General features: G+C 43.0%; 1 protein-coding gene across 4 annotated transcripts in view; it reads left to right on the top strand.

Annotated features, from left to right (window-relative positions):
- Positions 1–23,492, top strand: part of LOC112432436 (protein NLRC3) — a 3,307,575-nt gene that overhangs the window by 3,015,173 nt on the left and 268,910 nt on the right. For 3 of the 4 annotated variants that reach the window (XM_076881157.1, XM_076881156.1, XM_076881155.1), the window contains exons 1-2: positions 18,722–20,416; positions 20,521–22,309. The exons of the other annotated variant lie outside the window; for it this stretch is intronic. In XM_076881157.1, the coding sequence (XP_076737272.1) occupies positions 20,143–20,416; positions 20,521–22,309 (2,063 nt within the window). In that variant the 5' untranslated portion in view covers positions 18,722–20,142. Of the gene's footprint in view, positions 1–18,721; positions 20,417–20,520; positions 22,310–23,492 lie in introns of those variants that run through there. 4 annotated transcript variants of the gene reach the window in all.

Raw genomic sequence — 23,492 nt, 5'->3', positions numbered from 1 at the left:
TGCCCGATGAGTTGATTTCTAACAGTTCAGACTGCTGGTGGTGTAATGCTCTGTGGGGGATTTTCTTTGCAAACTTTGGACCCTGTAGTAACCACTGAGCATCATTTAAACACCACAGCCTGCCTGAAGGTTGTTGCTGACCACATTCATGTCTTTATGCCCAAAAAATACCCATCGTCTGATGGCTGCTTCCAGCAGGATACCACACCATGTCACGGCGCTCAAATCATGTACGACCTGCGCAGTCACCAGATCTCAATCCAGCAGAGCACCTTTGGGATGTGGTGGAACGGAAAGTTTGCTTCAAGTAAGAGCAGCTGACGAATCTGCAGCAACTGTGTGATGATGTAATTTCAATATGTCTTGAGAATCTTTGAGGAATGTTTTTAGCGCCTTGTTGTGCCACAAAAAATGAAGACATGTTTGATGGCTGAAGGTGGTCCAACTCGGTTCAAAGATGTACCTGATAAATGAGTCAGTGAGAGTATTTAAACTGCTGTAAGTGAAAATAAGAAGAAAAGAAATGAACAAATTACAAGAATAAAAAACACATAAGCAGGTCAATACAATGCTAACACAGTGCTGAATAACTGTGTCAGATAAAGAAACCAAAATGCATTTACCTTCCACAGTGACACTGATATGGACAATATATGTCCCTTCAGTGTTTGTACACTCACAGGTGAAGTTCCCACTATCAGCTGGTGTTAAACTGGTCAGCTCCAGAAAGGCAGTCTGATTTTCTTTTGTTATTGAGAACCTGGGGTCACATTCCTGAGTAACGTTCTCTCCGTGTCGATACAGCAGATGACACTCTCCTCCTGTGTCCCTCTGTCTTTTGATCTTACAGATAATCAAAACAATAGTAGTCTGACTTTCCTTGTTGCAAATCCGAGTGACATCGTGTTCTCTCCTGACTGTCTTCACAACAGTCTCTGTAAACAGGGACAGCAAAATACGGTAAATACAAGATTCAGCCTGTGTCAGAGAGGACTTTAGTTTCTATATTTTGTGAATGTTAAACCATCTTTTTAATCCCATAATAATGTGTTTAGTTTAAACTAAAAGCAAGGAGGTTATAAATTTAAAAATATTAATAATGCATAATGAAAATAGTTTCCTTGTATTACCTTCAGCATCATGGGACACAGCTAGTGGTAACAGCAAAATCAAGCAAAGTTTTGATACGTCCATGCTTGTTAACATGTCTGTGAGCCACCGACAGTGAAGAGGAAGATGTGCGGAAAGAAACAAGCTGAAGCTTTCCTGGCTAAGCAGACGTCAGACTGTTGCCCTTCACGGGGCAAGTGTGAAATGATGTAAAAAGGAAGTGTACTGACAGGACTTTCATATTAAAAGGCTGTAAAGTTGAAACACTGTGCGAGCTCCCACACAAAAAGAAAACAAGCTAATTTTTCTTTATCACAGAGGAATTATTACACTGCTAACTGTCATGTTCGCTGAAACTGAAGGATGGATAATATTGTAAAAGTAACAACAAAACTACCATTTATCATAACATTATAAGCATTTTAAACTAAAATAGCGTGTTACGTCATCAAACCGCTTCATTCAATCACTCAGATACTTACAAAGTTTTGCCTGCATTACCTTTAAAATTTGTACGAAGATGAGCATAAAATGAATAAAACTGACATGCTTGCATTTGTTGTGTAGTGCAACAGGTGTATGTGGCTGAGGGATTCCCATGATGCAATGCGTATTTCTCCTTCAGTCACCTTTCTCGCTCACTGTGTGTTAATGCAGCTCTCTGCATTGAATCATATCTGTTATTAACCTCTGTCTCTCTTCCACAGCGTGTCTTTATCCTGTCTTCCTTCTCTCATCCCAACCAGTCGCAGCAGATGGCCCCGCCCCTCCCTGAGCCTGGTTCTGCTGGAGGTTTCTTCCTGTTAAAAGGGAGTTTTCCCTTCCCACTGTCTCCAGACTGCTCACTCATATGGAGTCATATGATTGTTGGGCTTTTTCTCTGTATGTATTATTGTAGGGTCTGCCTTACAATATAAAGCGCCTTGAGGCGACTTTATATTGTTGTGATTTGTCGCTGTGCAAATAAAATTGAATTGAAAATTGAATTGTGAAGGCCACACCAGAAGCCACACAATTGGGAAGTCAGTAACGTCAGACACCAGCATCTTTATTTTAATTTTAATGCACATTTCCACAAACATGCAAAGACATGCAGCTTGTGGGGATAGGTTAATTGGATAATCCAAATTGCCACTAGGTGTGAATGTGCGAGTGAATGTGAGTGCGAATGGTTGTTTGTCCCTATGTGTTAGCCCTGCGACAGACTGGCGACCTGTCCAGGGTGTACCCCGCCTTTCGCCCTATGACAGCTGGGATAGGCTCCAGCGCCCCCCGCGACCCTGAAAAGGATAAGCGGCAGCGAATGGATGGATGGATGGATTTCCACAAACATAAATAATGACACATGTCCCATAAACAATTTCTGGTTAAAGTTTTACTGGTGCTGGAGGTCTGTTGGACTGCTGAGGGTAACTGGAGAGAAAATGATGTGTTGTTTTCATTGGACGTTAAGGCGTCTGGGAAGGGATCTCAGACCATTTACATCCTGGGCCATCTGACCTCAGGAAATCACATGATAAGGTGGGGCCAGGTTTCACAATGAGCTCACCCGAAACCCTGGCTGATTAGGACCCACATCCGCTTTCACACCTTGGCTCATGTGATTAGGTAGAGGATCATCAGGGGTCCTTTGTCCCTCTTTGGGGGGAAACTCCCACTGGTTTTAAGTCTGGGACTCCCCACCATTGACCCTTAGAACTGAAGAAGCTTCTCGGATGAGAGGTGAAACGTCTTCAAGCAACTCAAGAAGTCCAGACGCTTTTCCTTCCAAGCTCCTTAGACTACGATGACCTGGATGACTGAGAACCTTCACAGACTTAAGTATTAAATTAATAGTTGGTTTTCATTCTTTGTTTTTAGATAATTTTTTTTCTATTCGTATCCCCTCGTGTATTTAACTGGCCAGTTCAGTCCAATTTACTTTGGGAAATATTTAATCTGAGGTAGGGATGCACCGATACCGGTATCTGGTATCGGCCTCAATACCACATTTTCTAAAGTACTTGTTAAAAGTTCCCCGATACCGAGGACTGATACCACGGTCTGAGACCTGTCTATGTTTGAGCGGCATGTAAGGGGTTAATCACAGGCGCCGAGTGCCCGCCCCACAGGCCCCGGCTGCATCTCAGAGCTGGGAGAAAGCGAGGCGAGACAAGTCAGCCGTGTGGAACTATTTCAAAGTGAACGAAGACACGAAAACAAAGGCGGACTGCAAATTGTGCTCATCGAAATTGTCCAGAGGAGGCTCTAAAGGTAGCGCATTTAACACAAGTAATTTAATCAAGCACCTAAAATCCCAACACGACAACGAGTACAAAGAGTTTGCCCACGCTTATTTACCCACGCTTATTAGCACAGAGGAGCATAGCTGATGCTAAAGCAGTGGGACGGAAAATAGTTGGGCATTTTAAACATTTTAAACGCCTTAGCCTACTCCCGCCTCGAGGACATTCAGGGACAGCTCAACCAGCCAATAAAGAGACTGCAGCAGGACATACAGACACGCTGGAAGAGCACGTATTACATGACATCAGTCCTATTTTTCCACATATTAATACATTTATGAATTTTGTGCAGGTATAAAGATCGCTTCTTCTCCAACAACACTGCTCCAGAGGCCAAGCTGCACCTGAAGCAGGAGCTTCTAGAGGTGAGGCAGAGGGGAGTCGGGCAGAAGCTGCAGAACCTCCTGCTAAACTGTTCCTCAAGGCCCAGGCTGCCGCTGGCAGCAGGTGCTGCCATTGAGCTCGACACATACCTCGGAGAGGCCCCAAGCCCTCGTGAAGACAGTCCTCTGAAGTACTGGGGTGTCAACAAAATCAGGTTCCCCACTTTGGCTAAAATAGCCTGTAAATAGCTCTCAGCCCCATGTAGCAGTGTGGACAGTGAAAGGCTTTTTAGCTCAGTGTCACACATTATAGATGAAAACAGAAACAGTCTGACTGCTGATGATGCAGAAAAGCTACTTTTCTTAAAAAACCCTGCCACTCACTGTTTCTCTCCATTTAGTGAGTCATCTTAGACTTGATGTTAATACCTACCTCAGTTGCACTGACTGCCACAGTTCTATGTCAGTGGATGTTGTTAGTTTATTCACATATTGTGCACTAAATGGCAAAGATGTTTATTAATGCCCCTTGTGTTGTCCAAAGCGGCAGAGTTTAAAATAAACTGAAAAATACTTGAGTTGCACTGTCACTGTTTAAATTTTTTTATAATTATTTATTCTGTAATATGTTGCATACAACATGCTTTTATTTTAAATAAATGTTCTTAATTCCAAACCAGTCCCTTGTTTGTTTGTTGTTAAATTATAGGACTAAAGCTGTTACCTGTCACGGGAGTGGAACGGACTCAGGCGCAGACTGAGGTAGCACAGTTCAACGACACTTTATTAATCACACTGGTGCACTATATACACGTGAAGGGGGGGGAAACACCAGGGTCCCGGGGATCACTTGGCTGGGGAGACACACTTCTTCGCACTCGCTCTGCTCCTCGTCCAAACAGTCTCCACACAAGCAGCTCAGCTCACTCTCCTACTCACGGGGTCCAGGGGTCACAAAAGGGCTGATCCAGGTAAACCTGTTTACACAGACGAGGGTAAGTCGAAGGCAAACACGGGAACAGTAGAATCGCAAGGAAGCCAGGCAATACTAACGAGAGTTACTCAATATTCCAGCGACGAACAGCTCAGAGCCCCAGCCTTAAGAGCCAGAGAACTGCAATCCGCTCGAGATCAGCTGCAGGTGCGTGGGCCAAGGGCAGGAGCCCAATCAGAGCTCCGCCCAGGCAGACAGGTAGGAGAGACAGAGTGAGAGAAAAACAACAAACACTTGTGGCCACACTGGGCTGGCCGGGGAGGCACAGGGACCATGACATTACCTGTAAATTTAAATCATGTTTTTATTAAGTACTCGGTATCGGCGAGTACTGAAATGCAAGCACTCGTACTCGTTTCCAAAAAAGTGGTATCGGTGCATCCCTAATCTGAGGTAAACATTTTGCTTTTCATTTGACCCCTGACCTGTCTGCTGTAATGCAGGAGGCAGGTTTATGACCTATACTGCAGCCAGACACCACAGGAAGCCTTCCTCCATGTTTTCTTTACAGTAATTGATTCAGCCAGTTTAAGTCTCCTTTGTTTTTGTGCATTAGATCACTGTGTGGGTTGTGTTGAGTGCTTATGTATTTGTAAGTAGCCATTATGACTTGACTAGTGGTGTTTATCTCTTTTAAGGGTCTAGTATCATCAGTTAATTAGTTTTTACACTTTGCAGGCACTTTGCTGTAAATACAACAACACTGCTGAAAACTCTAATTTAAATAATTACTACTGATGCACCTATCAAATAAACTAACATTTGCACAGGTGTTGAAATGCTGGACTCTTCCTCTCCTAAATCTGTGGCAGAGAAAAAATGTTGCAGGAGTGTTTTTTTTACATGATATGTAAGAAAAATAAGAAAAAGAAAGAAACCCTGTGATTTTAATGTGAATGCATTACTGACATCTTATCCAAACACACATTGTGCACACTACTTTATCCCTTATTACAACTGCAGCTTTTATTAGTGCATGTTCACGGGACTTCTGATTCTATAGGGTCTTGACAAAAGTCTTTGCAATCAATTGATTACAATCAAGTGATTCAATTGAAACATGGAAATCAGCATTTCACCATTTTATACTATACATACATGTTTTGCTTTCAAGACTGGACAGGAGTGGCATGTGGGCGGCATTGTAGAGTGTGTTGACAGGAGGAAAACTTACACGCTCAGTAAATCACCCCCGTCACTACCTAAACCTCAAAGTCTCTAAACAGGAAGTGCATCTGCATGAAAGCTTCTGTTTTATATGCAGACAGATGACCTTTTGATGTAAAACCTTTCTCTGTATCTAGAGAAACACTTTAACTATATATTCAACTATATAGTTTAACATTTGGTCCGTAACTATCATTTAAAAACAATAAAAAGGTTTAAAAGAATATACATAGGCGGCTATAAAGACTGCAGGTCAAACATCGTGCAGATACAGAAGGACCTCCTGGGGTCCAAAATGTCGCACTATTACAGAGCAATGCTTACAATAGTCTTGCATGGTTAGCCAGTTAGACAGATGCAAATGTTAAAGAGCTAAAACAGACATGTAAATAAAATACAACATCATGTTAGCAGCTTATTGGTATTAATGTCTCTTAAAGCTCTCCATGACCTAGCTGCATCTTAACTCTCTGAGCTGCCACAGTCTTATAAACCCACCCGCTGTCTCAGGTCAGCTGATCAGCTGTTCCTGAATGTTCCCAGGACTGAGCGTAAACTTAGAGGACATCGTGCTTTTGCTGCAGCATCTCTGAAACTGTGACACGATCTGCCTTTAGAGATTAGACAGGCTTCTTCTCTGCCTGTTCTTAAATCACTCCTGAAAACTCATCTCTTCACCCTGACCTTTGACACCTTGTAAGATGTTGGTTTTTAGTTTGAGTTTTTTAGTTTATTTTTGCTGTTTTATCTTGTTTTGAAATATAGGGCTGTTTACATTTTTTATGTATTATGTGTTTTCTTTTTTTACTGTTATGTTTTATTCTATTGTTCTTAACTCATTTACTGTACAGCACTTTGGTTTTGTCCTGGGTTTTTTAAAGTGCTTTCTCAATAAAGATGGATTGGATTGGACTGGAAGATAAACACTTTAGTTTGCAGTACTGTGGTGAGTTCACAGTAAAGCACTGTGTTGGACTGGCGCACAGTGATTGTGGCGTTCATGGTCAGTGTTAGGTTACCTCAAGTACAGTGGATTCATTTGCATTTAAGCTGATGATGCTTCGATTAAGTCATGAAATTTCACCTTTATATCAGCTCTATAAGCCAATTCTCAGGATACTGTTAGTGTAGGAAATGGAAAGACAACCAAGATATCTGTGAAACGTCTGCTTACATCTTGAATTCAGCTCCGGCGTATGTGGTAAGTTGTTAATGAGTGACTTTAATTTATTATTTGTTCACATGTGGCTATACACTCTACTGAGAATAAGCATACTGTCATGATATGAGTGGATCTTCAAAACAGACATCGAAATAGGTCATGGAGAAAATAAGTATAAAAAGTAAAGATCTTATTAGGAATAATACTGTTTGGATAATTATAACCATCATAAGCAACCGAATCATCTCAACATGTATTTGCTCAAAAATGTATTTATTACCACAAACATGTATTTAATTATCAACACAAGGAAAATCAACAGTTTCTAGAACTCCAACAGGGGCAGGACTTGGAGGTACTGGGATTTCAGGAGGCAGCAGAATGGTACACTGGTCAGTGTCATTATTATTGACCTGTGATGGTGGATGGCCTTGGAGGGAGCTGAGAGGTAACTCAGACCTCTTGTCTTCAGGACAAGTAAAGCAAACATACTCCTTCTCAGCAGCTGGAGACTTAGAGACATCCCAACTCATCAGCCTCATGCGTTTGGGCATCAAATGTTCCTCTTCATCCTCCACAGAAAAAGCAGTAGAATATCTGCGCTTTCTGCAGAGACCTACCTCTGCAGTGGGTGGAGGTCTCGGAGGCAGAGGAACATCGCTAGGACACATGAAAAATGTCACTTCATCATCCAGGGATGCATGATCATTTTTCAAATCTGGATTAATGATCTTGTCAGTGTACTTTGCATGAAAGCTGGCATCAGCAGGTGGAGGAACTGAAGAAACTGGAACATCAGAACTCATCAGCCTCATGCGTTTGGGCATCAAATGTTCCTCTTCATCCTCCACAGAAAAAGCAGTAGAATATCTGCGCTTTCTGCAGAGACCTACCTCTGCAGTGGGTGGAGGCACTGGGATTTCAGGAGGCAGCAGAATGGTACACTGGTCAGTGTCATTATTATTGACCTGTGATGGTGGATGGCCTTGGAGGGAGCTGAGAGGTAACTCAGACCTCTTGTCTTCAGGACACGTAAAGCAAACATACTCCTTCTCAGCAGCTGGAGACTTAGAGACATCCCAACTCATCAGCCTCATGCGTTTGGGCATCAAATGTTCCTCTTCATCATTAACAGAAAAAGCAGTAGAATATCTGCGCTTTCTGCAGAGACCTAACTCTGCAGTGGGTGGAGGTCTCGGAGGCAGAGGAACATCGCTAGGACACATGAAAAACATCACTTCATCATCCAGGGATGAACGATCGTTTTTCAAATCTGGATGCATGATCTTGTCTGTGTCCTTCGACTGAAAGCTGGCATCAGCAGGTGTTGGACTTAGGAGCTCACATGCAGGTGCACTGATAGGTCGGAACATGAAAGCGGGAACTTCATTGTCCAGAGCACAATGGTCTGCACTGGGTGAGTGTGGGAGCTTCTCCTTTGCCTGTGGAGGAGGCAGACTTTGACTTTGTGTTGCAGAGGAACATTTAAGTCATCTGACGTTTTGCTCTGTTACATATTATTATTGTTGTTGTTGGATTTTTCTTTAAAAATTCACACGATTTAATGTTTAGAAACAGACACAGTGAAGGGTAACTTACCACAGCTCGAGCCATTTTAGGCGTCTGTCAAGGCAAAGACGCAGGATTTGGTTTCTCTGTGTAAGATTACAGGACAGTTGTCAGTTTCATTTTCAAGTCAGTTGGATAAATTCATATCAAACTTCTCAAACTGTATCATTAAAGCGTTGTTTAGGTGGACAAATATGAAAGATATGAAGATAAAAACAGTAACAGCTGGCAATCAAGGGAAAACAACCTTATGAAAAAGGTCTTAATCATTATTGTTTTAAAGTAAATCTTTCAGTCCTTACTTCAGTGATTGTTTGAAGTCTCTGTGCTTGTTGTCAGTCGCAGATTTGTGTAAAATATTTGCAGTTTGTTAATAAAGTTTGCAGGAGCTCCAAAGTTTGTCTGTTCAATACCAAAGTAATGAGGAGACTGAGTGCAGGTTTGGAATCCTCAGTGACAGAAGAATGCAGCAATGTTTGAATTTGAATTTGTTATTGTTTTATTAACAACAACTACCAGGATCATACCATAGCAACACAGTGATGCCCAATCAAATGTCAGGTACAAGGGATAGCCCACATACACATCCAACAGCACAGTAAAGCAATGGGCACCAATGCCACCAGTCAGGCCTTAAAAATACCTGAGTTATATAACAGCACACTGACAGTGTCTCATCCAAAAATATAAAATGTATAAATACAGTTAATATCATTTTCATTTAAATTTTATTTAATTCTCTTCATATAGTGCCAAACAGATGTCTCAAGTCGTCACTGTTACAACATAGATAAACATGAACATGAAATCCATTATTTAATTCTCTTCCATTCACTCCAGTTCAATTCAATAGCTATATAGATGGATAGACAGATACTGTATTATATACTATATTGATTCCAAATGGAGAATTAATGTGTTATATCACCAGGATAATGAATTCAAGTAGTACAATCTCCAATAAACAGACAACACAGTTCAAGTTCAAAGTGCAATATGTGCAGGATCCAGGCTTTATATTGTAAGATGCAAAATGTTTATATATACATAATATTGTTGAAAAAATAAAGAAAGTTAAAAATCAAAATAAGTTTATTGTCACTGTGGCTGATGTGATTGCAATATGAACCTGGAAGCAGACAAGGGAGAGATGGACCTGAATCTTAACAAAAAAACAAACCATTTATTAGGTTGAAAAACACGAACACAAAACAAGGCCCAGCAAACAGGGGCGGAAACTAAAACTAAAACCTATACTGGGAATAACTCGGTATGACTATGACAACTATGACAAGAAAAACATGAACATGAATCCGAGGAGGTGCATGCGAGAAACTCTGATGAAAAAACATGAACATGAACATGGACCTAAACAGAATCAGGAGATAACCTGAAACCCGGAATAACGTGAACGGAGGAAAACGCACCAACACTGCCCAGAGGAAGACAGCGGACTTAAACACACAGAAGAGAAAGGAGGGAAGTGGAAACACAGCTGACACAAATGAACCTGACACCACAGGGGAAGCAAAATGAAACACACTGAACATGGAAACACAACCCTTTCATAATAAAAGACGAAACAAGGAGAGACGTGGACGTGTGATGGGCTGAGTTGCCAAATGGCTGGTAGGCTTTTAGCTAGGCTTTAGCTTCAGCCAAGTGGAAGCTAAATTGGCTAGTCATTCATATGTAAATTAGGTTGTTACCTGAGAATTCTGGAGGGGAGTGGGGGTGTGTGAATGATTGCTGATTTCTAACTGCCAACTGCCTCTTTGTTTGTCTGGGGGGGAGCTGCTAAAAGCGGTGAACTTCCTTTTGTGTTCGTCTTGATGTATTCTCAATCATCCAGGAAAATAAATCTCCAAAAGTCACCAACTTGGAGTGGTTAGTTTCCTGAGCCACAAGGAAACTTGTGTTTCAGTTTGCCATCTTAGGGAGAAATCAACACACATGGGTGTATTTCCTTTGTTGCTGAGATTTATTGATTAAAAACAGTACAAAAAAACCAACCATTTGTACACATATTTACAAATAATAATAAAAAGTGAGTGAGTACATTTCAACATTTTCAGCAATCACTCACAATCCTGGCACTGCCATGGTATCTGTAGTCTGCATTTACCACATGTGTATCTGTAGCAGTGAACACATCGCACAGTGGCATGATTGTTCTTGCATTTGTGTTTGACCTGACACATGGCTCTTTTTCCAGGGCTAGGTGTGGAGGGTTGTGTCCGAAGCAACTGTTCTTTTCTTGCCTTCTTCCCAGCTACATGAGAGTGAGCCAGCTCTCTTGCAAGCTCCACCAGGAAGTCCACCGTCTTTCCTTCGTCCCGGTGCATGCTTGATACAGCACATCCTGCGGGGCTCCATAGGATAATTCTAAAAAATGCTTTAGTTCCTCACATTTTAATGCAACCCACTGAATTAAAGCTGAAACTACATCTGAGTTGTATCATTTCAAATTCATTGTTGTAATTTACAGAACCAAAGTTAGAGAAAGTTGTTTCTGTCCAAAGTCTTATAGACATAACTGTATGATTTTCAGTGATTTCAAGGACAGCTGAAGATAAAAAGTATTCAACAAGGAGAGACCAGGAATTAGTGACGTGCAGAGTTTGAATAAGAAGCTGTAATTAGACTGAATGCAAGACGAGAGCAAAGCCATGGCAACAGCAGGAAGTGGAGCAGGACCTGCGTGTGTCCATGAAGCTCGATGTTTTTGTGCACAGATCACATGCAGTCTGAAATGTTGTGCAGTCCAGACTGTATATTTTGCTGAGTGAAATACAAAAGCTTCCTTCATGGATGGAAAAGAAACTGTTTCAGTGTCAAATGAAACACTTTCTGTTGATTTCAACTCCCAGAACTGAGTTCAGCTGAGCTCCACGGTGCAACAATTAGACTCCACTATGTTTCCTCTGCTTTGTAACAGCAACAGGCTGTTTAGGGCAAGATTTGCTAAAAGGCTCAAAACAGCGCTTACAGACATGGTTCGTTTTTTGGGCCAATTACAAAAGTTCTGCTGTTTTCTAAACACAGGAGATGTGAGTTCAAATCTATAAAACACAAAAATAAGACATGCTTATTTGTATTAAATATCTGGATAATGATCTGTAGATGTTAAAAACATTAATAACACAGTTTGAATGTCCAGAATTGGGTCTTCATCAGGGCCACAAAAATCTTTGAGATTCTGTCTCTGACACACAATCCTGTCGCTGCGCTCGATTTGTAAACACTAACAGCTCTTTGACTCCAGAACCCAGTTTGTGTTGGTGCGAGGCATTAGTGGATCTCTCTCTTAGAGTAGAGTTAGAGTTACTACAGTTTCTTAGGAAACTGAAGAAGGCCCGTCTCCCTCCTCCAGATTCCCGTGCAAATGTCAGACAATTCAAAATCCTGTTTGACTTTATAAAGGAGACACAAATGTGCAACAATCTTGACAGAGTGCCACAGTGTCACAGACAGTTGCACTGCCTTTGATGAGAAACACTGAGTGATAGTAAAACTAAACAATCACTGCAACACACTGATACAGGAGAAGTTGTGATTGTTCTTTTCATTTGTCCTGTTGTGTAGTTTGGCTGTAGTGTGCCCCCCACCCACCCCCCTTTCAAGAAGCCAGCTGTATGATCGTCCACATTAAGAGAAGGAGTTAAAAGTGGGAGTCAAAACCTCCAAGTTAAAGTGGAACATTAATGTCACACAAATGCAGACAGACTCAGTGCCATTTTTATATTGTTAGATTCAGAGATTTTATTGAAGTTCTCAGTTATATTAGGGACATACAGAATGCTTTCTAATGGAATAAGAGGAGAGAGTGAAGCAACTGTGCCACCCTAAGGACCATGGAGTGGGATTAATGATCAGTTGTGCTCATTTGATACCAACTAATGTGTGTTGGGTGCATTGTGAGCGCCGTCCAGGAGCGAACCAAACCCCAAGACTGGCAATTGGGACATTGAATGTCACCTCTCTGGTGGGGAAGGAGGCTGAGTTAGTGCGTGAGGTTGAGAGGAACCGGCTAGATATAGTCAGGCTCACCTCAACACACGGCTTGGGCTCTGGAACCAGCCTCCTGGAGAGGGGCTCGACTCTGACTCAGTCTGGAGTTGCCCCTGGTGAGAGGCGGCGGCTTCAGTTCAGACCCAAAGTGACTCAAAGTGACTCAAACATTTACTTAAAAGAGGTTTTTGTTCATCTGGGTTTTCCTGCTCAGCAGCTCTAAACAGGCAAAAGCAGAAACACACAAACAGAAAGAAACAGGAAAATATGTGTTTCTGTGAACAATGCAGCAGCAAAATGAAAGACCAGGATTTATCTTTTAATGACTGACAAAAACATTAAATGATCATGTTTATTTTCACATCAATGTTCCATCGGTCCTTCTTTTAGAATAAGTTTAGAAATTAAAAATACTAATAACACACCAGGAAAAAGGCAACAACACGAGTCCTGAAAGGCTTAAAGAGAAAATAAACGCACAAAGAATGAAACAAAAAGGCACAAAACCTCAAAACAAGAGTGAATTAAATCTGAGCGACACACAAAGATGCTAAAAGCCCCAAACATGAACCTGTGAGGTCATTAATACCTGTGTGTGTGCATGTTTACATGTCTTTGTGGGGACCAAAATGCCCGTCCCCACAAGTTTGAAGACATTTGTGAGACTCAGAATGTGGTTTTAGTGTCAGGGACAGTCAGGTCAGGGTTAGGCATTCAGTCTTAATGGTTAGAGTAAAAGGCTGAGGAGAGCATGATGTCAAATAGATGTCCCCACAAGGATATGAAAACACAACCGTGTGTGTTACTGTGAGTTTGTGAGACAAGTGAAGATTTCAGAATCAGTGAGAAATGTTTCACTTCCTGTTGGTGAAGAAGAGCAGACTCCTCTTCAGCCACAGAAATGAAGAAGCTTTTATTTTGTCAGCCTGACAAACACGAGCTCAGCCACGAGCAGAGGCGACCCTGCAGAGGTGAAGGTCACAGTCAGAATCAGCGCCAGAGAACCGCACAAGGACGGCCTCATTGGTCACGGCTGAGTTCATTATGTGATGGTAACAAGCTGATTATTACAGAACAGGAAACACACGTCTGCTCATCAAACACCAGCTGCTGCTGCTTTTATCAGTCTGACAACAAAACCTCACAAGAAAGAAGTTTTTGTGAGTTTGCAGCGTTCCTCTAAACTGAAAACTAAAACAGCCTGAAAATGGGAACACGCACCCACACTCGAGAGTCAGGCAGCTTAAATGTGTTTGTCTTCATCTGTAGTTACGTTTCATTGGCTGGAAATGTGCTAACTGGAATCATTCATGAGTCCAGATGAACAAAAACAAGTGTTTACTGCTCCACGCTGCACGAATCTGAATCAAAATCACTCAGACGCGCCCACGTAGGCATTCCACTAAAACCATGTGACCACCTTCACCTTTAAACCTGTCGTGAATATAATTTTAGATTCTTCACTTTATTTTGAAAGAACAGATTTGCAGGAAGTGCGGCTGCTGCAGAAACTCTTCACTTTTCACTGGCTTTAATCTTGAAGGTTTCTCCAGATGTGGAACATTCATGCTAAACATTCAACATCTGACGACCGTCTCCGTGTAAAACACTGACAAACTCAAACTTTATACGGTAACTGACAGCTTTATTCCTCCATTTTCAGGCATTTCACAATGAACTTGGATTAGTTTGATGATTTTATTCACGTTGGTGAATAAAACCAGCCAAGAGGCTGATTCCTGCAGAGGAGGAGGCAGAGTGGAGGAATCTGCAGGTTCTGTCTCTAACACACAACCAGAGCTTCAATCATAACGAGCACATAATAAAACCATGATCCCCCCTGATCGACTCTTTTAGCCTGTTTCCTCTGGATCGAACAGGATCTAACAAACCCCAGCTTCTGCTGGGACACTTGTCAGCATGGGAGGAAAAAGATGGCTGCCGTGTTGCTGTTTCCTGTCTTACACCAGGGTTATACTTCCTGTATCTGTGGGTCTGAGTTTTTAATCAGAGGATGAACTTAAAGCTTTCAGTCTGCTCTACAACCCACCACCTATCCACACGTCTGCTAAGTGGACTGGAAATCAGTAAAACTTCTACCAGACTTTAGTAAATATTGCATTAAGATGAGCAGACAGATTTTAATCTCAGCATCGTGCACACAGATTTTTCAGGACACTGGAAGAGTTCCTGCCGTGGATTTAGATGTTAGTGTTGTGTGGATGATCCCATTCTGTGATCTTTGTGTTACTAACACTGATGACACCACCGTTATTGGACTCATCTCGGACGGGGATGAGTCTGCCTACAGGAGGGAGGTTGAACGTCTGGTGTCCTGGTGCAGCCACAACAACCTGGTGCTGAATGCCCAGAAGACAGTGGAGATTATTGTGGACTTCAGGAAGCACACAGCTCCACTCCCCCCCCATCATCCTGACTGACACCCCCATCTCCTCTGTGGACTCATTCCGCTTCCTGGGTACCACCATCACCCAGGACCTGAAGTGGGAGCCCACCATCACCTCCGTCATTAAGAAAGCCCAGCAGAGGATGTACTTCCTGAGGCAGCTGAAGAAATTCAACCTGCCAACACGGACGATGATGCAATTCTACACTGCAATCATCGAGTCCATCCTCACCTCCTCCATCACTGTGTGGTACGCTGGAGCCACTGTCAGGGACAAACAGAGACTGCAGCGTGTTGTGCGCTCTGCTGAGAAGGTGATTGGCTGCAGACTCCCATCTCTGCAGGACCTGTACACCTCCAGGACACTGGGGCGTGCAGCTCGGATCTCAGCTGACCCTTCTCACCCTGGACACAGTCTGTTTGACCTGCTCCCCTCAGGCAGGAGGCTCCGGTCCATTCGCACCAGAACCTCTCACCATAAGAACAGTTTCTTCCCCTCTGCTGTCGGACACATGAACAATAACCGTATGACTGTTCCCACCACTAACACCCTACGCTGTGTTCACTGCATCATTCCGTGTTTGGCACTGATCACCACCTGCACTCATGTATATATCATGTATATATCTATCTACTTAGCACTTTTAATTCTTATTCTTATTTTTATTTTCGTGTCTATTTAAGCGTAATTTATGACAGTATGTTTGCACTGAAGCACCGCAGCAATTTCCTAATGTTGTAAACCTGCTCAACATTTGGCAATAAAACCCTTTCTGATTCTGATTCTGATGCTTTTACACTTTAGGACCCTCGAGACCTCTGCTGCTCAGCTGTCCTGATCGCTGCCTCCACTTTACCCAGAGGCTGTAACCTCTGATCATTTCACCTGCACCAGCAGTAAAACTCTTCTCCAGAACCAAACGTGCCATAAACCCATCACAGCTTCATCATCAGCTCAGTCTCAGCAACATGCAGACGACCGAGCAGCAGAAACTCTGCAGGGAACGTCTGAAGTCTGTTCTTCAGTTTTCCCAGCTCACTGTTTATTGAACATGAGACAGAAAAATAACTTCACCTTTAATGTGAAACTTTTATCGCCTGTGACATGTTTGCAGGAAGTTTACATGCTGTGATTTAGTGTCACAGCCATAAATATCACACAAGGTAAAAACTACAAGTCCCAGCATCCTCTGTGTTTAGGGAGGAGCAGTGAAAGTGAAAGTGTTGATCCTCCGTTCAGAGCAGCAGGAGGAGGAAGGTGGAGCTGAGGCAGGTGAGTGTTAACATGAATATGTTTCTTCTTATGACATAAAATAATTCCACGCTGTTCGTGTCTGTGGGTGAAACGTGAGGCCGCTCGGCTCCTCTGAGCGCTGGTTTCCTGTAAGTAGAGAGGAAGTGAGTTTAGCTGAGAGAGCAGGAGGAGAGTGAGAGCTGTGCTGAGGCAGGTGAGTGTTAACACCGCTCTGACATTACTGTGTCTCTGTGGCGGGAACAACAGGCTCCGTCAGTGGAGGCAAAAATAATCAGACTTTGGTTTTTCAAAGGAAACTACTTTATGTTGGGAGAAGCCGCGCGCTCATTGGATAACGACTTGTCAATCTCAAGTTATTAGCCAATGAGCGCGCAGGTTCACAGTAAGACCCGCCCTTATCACGACGGGTTTTAAAACTAAAATGGCGACAGAAACTCTGTGAGTGGAGTTCAGGCTGACTTTATGAAAGTGCGACGTTTGAGCCACTTCCTGTTCTCAGTCCCGGCGTCCTGATCACCGAGGTTTCTGTTGCTCTGATGTCTGATATTGATTATATCGGTAAACAGGCTGTAGGCAGAAACATCAGGTCTGATCTGAAAATCCCTTCAGAAACAAACTTTAAGAGTTTTATGTCCGTGAGGCTGTAAAACTGTAACGTGTCCTGTGATCCATAAACACTCTGTGATGAATAATCTGAAGTCATTTTGAGCCTGACAGTAGTTTCCTGTCACAGAGCAGAAGCTGCAGGCAGTTTTTGGCACCTTTATATTTAATTTATTCCAAAATAAATCAATAAAGGTAGAAAAGAACTCTCAGTGACATTAAAAATCTATTTTTAAAGACAGATGTGACCAAGTGCAACAAATACAAGATGAGATGTTTACAGATATTTGAAGTATTGATCATATGTAGAACACAGAGCAGGTCCAATAACAGAGTCATCCTGCTCACAAACAGCAGTTTGGTTTCATGAGCTCACTTCCTGCAGTGATCCTCAGCTTCTCTCCAAAGGAGCCGTAACATGTGGGCTCCTCACCATGATGATGATCCCAAACACACTGAGTTCCTTCATCCACCTGATCATGTACTTATTAAATAATGTGATGGTTTTGGTGTTTTTTAAAGACTTTGAGCCTCTAAAATAACTGGTTTGGACTTTAGGGCCAAAGCTCCAACATTAGAAAGCCGTCAGTGTGATGCTTCCAGTACAACAGCACCTCTGAGTGTGTGTGTTTACCTCTCAGACTAACTCCACCCTGACATCAAGAAGATGGAGGAAGAGGACGGAGCAGCATCCAGCTGTGTGTCTGTGAGGAGTGACGGGGTTACACAAACACCTCCACCTTACAGTCATGGACCTGCAGCAATAATGTAAGAACACTACTAACTTTATTAGTCATTTCAACATAACCATGACAGAATCATTGATCTGTGATTGGTTCAAACTGTTTGATCTGAGTTTGATTTTTATTGACTTGTTTTCTTGCTAAGATCTGAACTCTGTAAGTTTAAGTGAAGTCAGTGCAGCAGAATCAGAGAAGAGCTGAGAACAAACTGAGTTCATTCAGAGACAGAAAAAACCGCTGATGATTGGCTGACCTGTCAGCGTTATGAGGCAGACACAATATCACAGAGGGATCAGCTGATCATATGGCTGTCAGAGAGAACTGATCAGTTATTGATGTTTGTGTTTGCAGAGGTCAGAGGTCACAGTCTCCAGCATCCAGCTGTGTGTCTGTGAGGAGTGACTGGTCCAAAGAAAAAGTTCCTCCAGTCTTCAGTGATGAACCTGCAGCAACAATGTTCTTCAATCATGGAGCTCAGCTGACCATGTAAGAGAGCTGCTGACTCAGAGTTCAAAGGTTGTTTCTATAAATGTTCTACCAGTGACATCATAAATGATTCCTAATGGTGGTCCGGGTACGATAATGCTAGTATCAATCGTAGTAGTAATGCAATCCAAGGTAATGATTTCTTCTCTGTTGCTGTGAACGTCTCTGCAGCCGTCTGTACTCTAATCTGAGACAACTATTACTGACAGAAACCATCACATCATCCAGTTTGTGTGTTTGCAGCTGCTTAAAAGATTTTAAACAGAGATTAATCAGTAATTCATGTGATGTGTTTGTGTTTGCAGAGGTCAGAGGTCACAGTCTCCAGCATCCAGCTGTGTGTCTGTGAGGAGTGACCGGTCCAAAAACAGACCTCCAGGCTTCAGTGATGAACCTGCAGCAACAATGTTCTTCAATCATGGAGCTCAGCTGACCATGTAAGAGATCTGCTGACTCATTTACGGGTGTTTGAAATTCTGTGACCACTTTGTAATTTTAGTTTATATTTTAAAGTGTTTTTATTTGTAGTTGCCTGTATTTTTATTACACTGTGTGTAACGTGGTGGTTTGTGCTGTTTGGGATTGTTTTGGTGAGTTTGTGTCAGAACATCAGATAAATGATTTCATCACATTTTAAAAGAAAGTATCAGGATAATAATCTGAACTGAGTCATCAGAAATAGAAAGATGGTCTCAACAGGCCACTGAGCTGATCTCCAAAGAAATGCAGAAGATTGAAGAGTCCGAGGCTGTTTATTTGTCACAGGCATCGTCATACACGTACAACACAGTGAAATGTGCTGAGCTGCTCCTGTGACTGGACAAAACATTAGAAACAATCATTAAATGAAATAATGAAACATTGTGCAGATGTAATGTTAAAGTGCTTTGTGCCACATTAGCACAGCATGTACTGACAGAGCAGTGCAAGCAGAACAAAGCAAATGAGCAAAGTGATGTAAACAGAGTAACTGAACAGAGTGAGCAGAGTAATATCAGCAGTAATGAAGCAGCAGGATCAGTGTAGCAGCGTGTGACGTCATAATGAATCAGGTATGATCTGAAATATGACAGTGAGACAAGAACATGATGTAAGGTCCTGTTTAAACCCTGATGGTGATGCTATGAGGGGAGCATGTTCTGATTTAGGACTTGGATGGTCTGAGGATAGAAGCTCCTCTCTGTTTGTGTCCTGATGGTGCAGAAGCTTCTGCCTGATTGTAGAAGGAGCTGAAGCCAGCATCATCCCAGAGGTGAAGCTCCTCTGTGTGCAGACCTGAGGTCAGATTCCTCCAGGCTGATGTTCAGGATCTACAGAAACGTGTGGTTGTAGTTATTGCTGCACTGTGTGCTGACAGCAGATACTCAGAACAAAGCGCTGCACACGTGTTCTTTACAAACATCTGTACATATCAAATATGGATCATGGCAGTGAATGAACACGTTTCTGTCATTTGTTTCATTGGCTTCTTTTTTCTGCCTGTGTTCATGTGATTAATGTCTAACACATAAACAGGTTTGTAATCAAACATCACATCATCAGGGAGGCATCATGAAACAAAGTTACTGCTGGAGGCTGAACTCAATTTGGTGGCAATGTTCAAAAATATCACTCAGATCATTTCAAAGCTTTTAGTTCTTCTTCTTCACTTCTGTAAAAGAATAGAAAGGAAATCAGAACCCAGAAGTTCACTTCCTGATGACTGAACTCTTTCAAAATAAAGCTGAAAGCTCTGAATGTGACACCGCTGCTCCACCACAGTTTTTAGAGGAGGTCAAAGGTCAGTTGAAAGTGATGGATCCCAAACTTCCAGTACATCCAGTGAAGGACATAATCAGCTCTGTGATGAAGGCTTTTACTGTGGAGTTTGTAGGCTGATCACTCTGTGTTTAATAAGACAGGCAGGAACAGCAAAGGAAACTTGGATTCTGAACTCAAACACAAGTTTCTCCACTTTGACTTTTCTCTGTGACCATCAGAGCTTCTGCACAGTGTCATCAAATCTGGATGTTTGTCACTGACAGTCAATGATTTTAGTGATAAAGAAATGTGTTCACAGAGGGAGGAAGAGGAAGAGGAGTGGTGTTTGTGAGGAGGAGCAGCTGTCCTGCTGTGCTTTGTGTCAGGACGTCCTGAAGGATCCAGTCTCTACCAGCTGTGGACACTGGTTCTGCAGACAGTGCATCTCCTCATACTGGGACCAGTCTGCTTCATCAGGAGACTGGTCCTGTCCCCAGTGTGGAGAAAGATCCAGAAGCAGAGCTGGACTGCAGACAGCCAGTCAGAGCAGCTGTGTACAAAGTAAGACTGAACATCTGTCTGCTGATGGACTCATTTCTGAAAACTGGACTTCTTGTTGTTGTTCAGACATTGAAGAGTTTTCTTTCTGTTTTTCTTTCTTTCAGCAGATGTTGGTCTGCAGGAGGTTTTAGATGAACATAAGATCAGTCTGAGGAGGAGATGTGAACGTGTGACTGAAGGAAGTGATGAAACAGGAAGTAGAACCCTCCTCAACAGGATCTACACTGAGCTCTACATCACAGAGGGACAGAGTGAAGAGGTTCATAGCCAACATGAGGTGAGGCAGCTGGAGACAGCTTCCAAGATGGACGCCCTCCATGACACTCCAATCAGGTGCCAGGACATCTTTAAAGCCTTACCTGACCAACAGAGACCCATCAGAGTGGTTCTGACCAACGGCGTGGCTGGTGTTGGAAAAACCTTCTCAGTGCAGAAGTTCACTCTGGACTGGGCAGAGGGCTTGGAGAACCAACATGTCAGTGTGGTGGTTCTGCTTTCATTCAGGGAGCTGAACCTGATCAGAGAGGAGCAGTACAGTCTTCTGGAGCTGCTCCATGTTTTCCATCCAACATTACAGAAGGTCACAGCAGAGAAGCTGGCTGTCTCTCAGCTTTTGTTCATCTTTGACGGCCTGGATGAAAGCAGACTTTCATTGGATTTCACCAACAGGAAGCTGCTGTCTGATGTCACACAGAAGTCATCAGTCAGCCAGCTGCTGACAAACCTCATCCAGGGGAATCTGCTTCCCTCGGCTCTCGTCTGGATAACTTCCCGACCTGCAGCGGCCAATCAGATCCCTCCTACATGTGTTGACAGGCTAACAGAAGTACGAGGCTTCACTGACGCCCAGAAGGAGGAGTACTTCAGGAGAAGATTCAGTGATGAAGAGCTGTCCAGCAGAATCATCTCCCACATGAAGACATCCAGGAGCCTCCACATCATGTGTAGAATCCCAGTCTTCTGCTGGATCACTGCTACAGTTCTGGAGCACATGTTGACTACAGAGCAGAGAGGAGAGCTGCCCAAGACCCTGACTGACATGTACTCACACTTCCTGCTGGTTCAGACAAAGAGGAAGAAGAACAAGTACCACGAGGGACATGAGACGAGTCCACAGGAGCTGACGGAGGCTGACAGGGAAGTTCTTCTGAAGCTGGGGAGGCTGGCGTTTGAACATCTGGAGAAAGGAAACCTCATGTTCTACCAAGAAGACCTGGAGCAGTGTGGTCTGGATGTGACAGAGGCCTCGGTGTACTCAGGAGTTTGTACAGAGATCTTCAAAAGAGAGTGTGTGATCTTCCAGAAACCAGTCTACTGCTTTGTTCATCTGAGCATCCAGGAGTTTCTGGCTGCAGTCTACATGTTCCACTGTTTCACCAACAGGAAGTCAGAGGTGCTGAAGGACTTCCTGGGAAAAAAATACAACGAGTCCTCTCTGGATGATTTCCTTAAACGAGCCATGGAGAAATCCCTCCAGAGTAAAAATGGCCACCTGGACTTGTTTGTCCGCTTCCTTCATGGCCTCTGTCTGGAGTCCAACCAGAGACTCTTAGGAGGTCTGCTGGGTCAGACAGAGAACAGTCCAGAAACCATCCAGAGAGTCATCAAGAACCTGAAGAATAACAAGAAGTTTAAATCCTCTCCTGACAGAAGCATCAACATCTTCCACTGTCTGATGGAGATGAACGACCTCTCAGTACATCAGGAGATCCAAGAGTTCCTGAAGTCAAAGCAAAGGTCAAAGAAACTCTCTGAGATCCACTGCTCAGCTCTGGCCTTCATGCTGCAGATGTCAGAGGAGGTTCTGGATGAGTTTGACCTGCAGAAGTACAAAGCTTCAAAGGAGGGACGACTGAGACTGATTCCAGCTGTGAGGAACTGCAGAAAGGCTCGGTGAGTCCAGATGTGATCATTACATCATTGATCAGTGTCGGTTAATAGTTTAATGTTTAAATTAAAAACACAGTCCTTGGTTATAAAGTGCTTTACAAACACCAACATTACGGCTAACAGCTGGATTCTCCTGTTTCAGTGCAGCTAGCCAAACAACAAAGAGCCACTTGCTGCTAAAGACAGAGTGAAAGTGGACGGTATATCCTCCATTCTTCATGTAAAACACATGCAATGAATTGTAATGCACCATCTGTGTTTCCCTTCATGCAGTTTTCTCTTTATGGTGGACTTGGATATTTAAATGTTTCCCTCCTGGAGAGTCTTGTTCACTTGATTAGTTTTTGTGAAGAGGATTCTCCTCACCCCGTCTCCAAGGGAGACACCAGCTACCCTTCAGAGAAAATGTATTTGCCTCACTTGTAACCACGATCTGGTTCTTCCCGTCACTGCCCACAGCTCGTGACCATAGGTGAGGGCAGGGACGTAGATCGACCGGTAAATTGAGAGCTTCGCTGTCACTCTCAGCTCTCTCTCTCTTCACCACGACAGACCGGTACAGCGTCTACCTCACTGTTACCGCAGCAACGGTCTGTCTGTTGATTCCTGCTGCCCTCCCCCTTCTTTACACGACCCTGAGATACTCAGACTCCTCCACCTGGGGCAGGAACTTGTCTCTGACCCAGAGTGGGCACTCCACCCTTTCCCAGCTGAGGACCATGGCCTCAGATGCTGATCCTCATTCACACGGCTTCACACTCTGCTGAGAACAGCTCCACTGTGAGCTGGAGGCCATCACCTGATGAAGCCAACAGAACCACATCCTCTGTGAAAACAGAGACCAGACTCTGGCTGTATCCCAATTCAGGGTCTGCAGCCTTAAATGACGCATTTTAAGGCCGATTACATCACAGCGACGGGACGAAGGTCGCTGCTCGAAATGCGGCCCTCAAATGCGTCCTTAATTTCGCTGAATTTTAAGGACATGGCGGTGTAGACTTCATATAGTATACTACTATACTATACACTATTATTAGTATAGTATACTATTATACTATACACTATTATTAGTATAGTATACTATTATACTATACACTATTATTAGTATAGTATACTATTATACTATACACTATTATTAGTGTAGTATACTATTATACTATACACTATTATTAGTATAGTATACTAT

Source organism: Maylandia zebra, unplaced genomic scaffold, assembly GCF_041146795.1.
Source record: "Maylandia zebra isolate NMK-2024a unplaced genomic scaffold, Mzebra_GT3a scaffold03, whole genome shotgun sequence".
Lineage (NCBI taxonomy): Eukaryota > Metazoa > Chordata > Actinopteri > Cichliformes > Cichlidae > Maylandia > Maylandia zebra.
The sequence above is the reverse complement of the archived record's forward strand: the minus strand, read 5'-3'. Positions and strand labels throughout refer to the sequence as shown.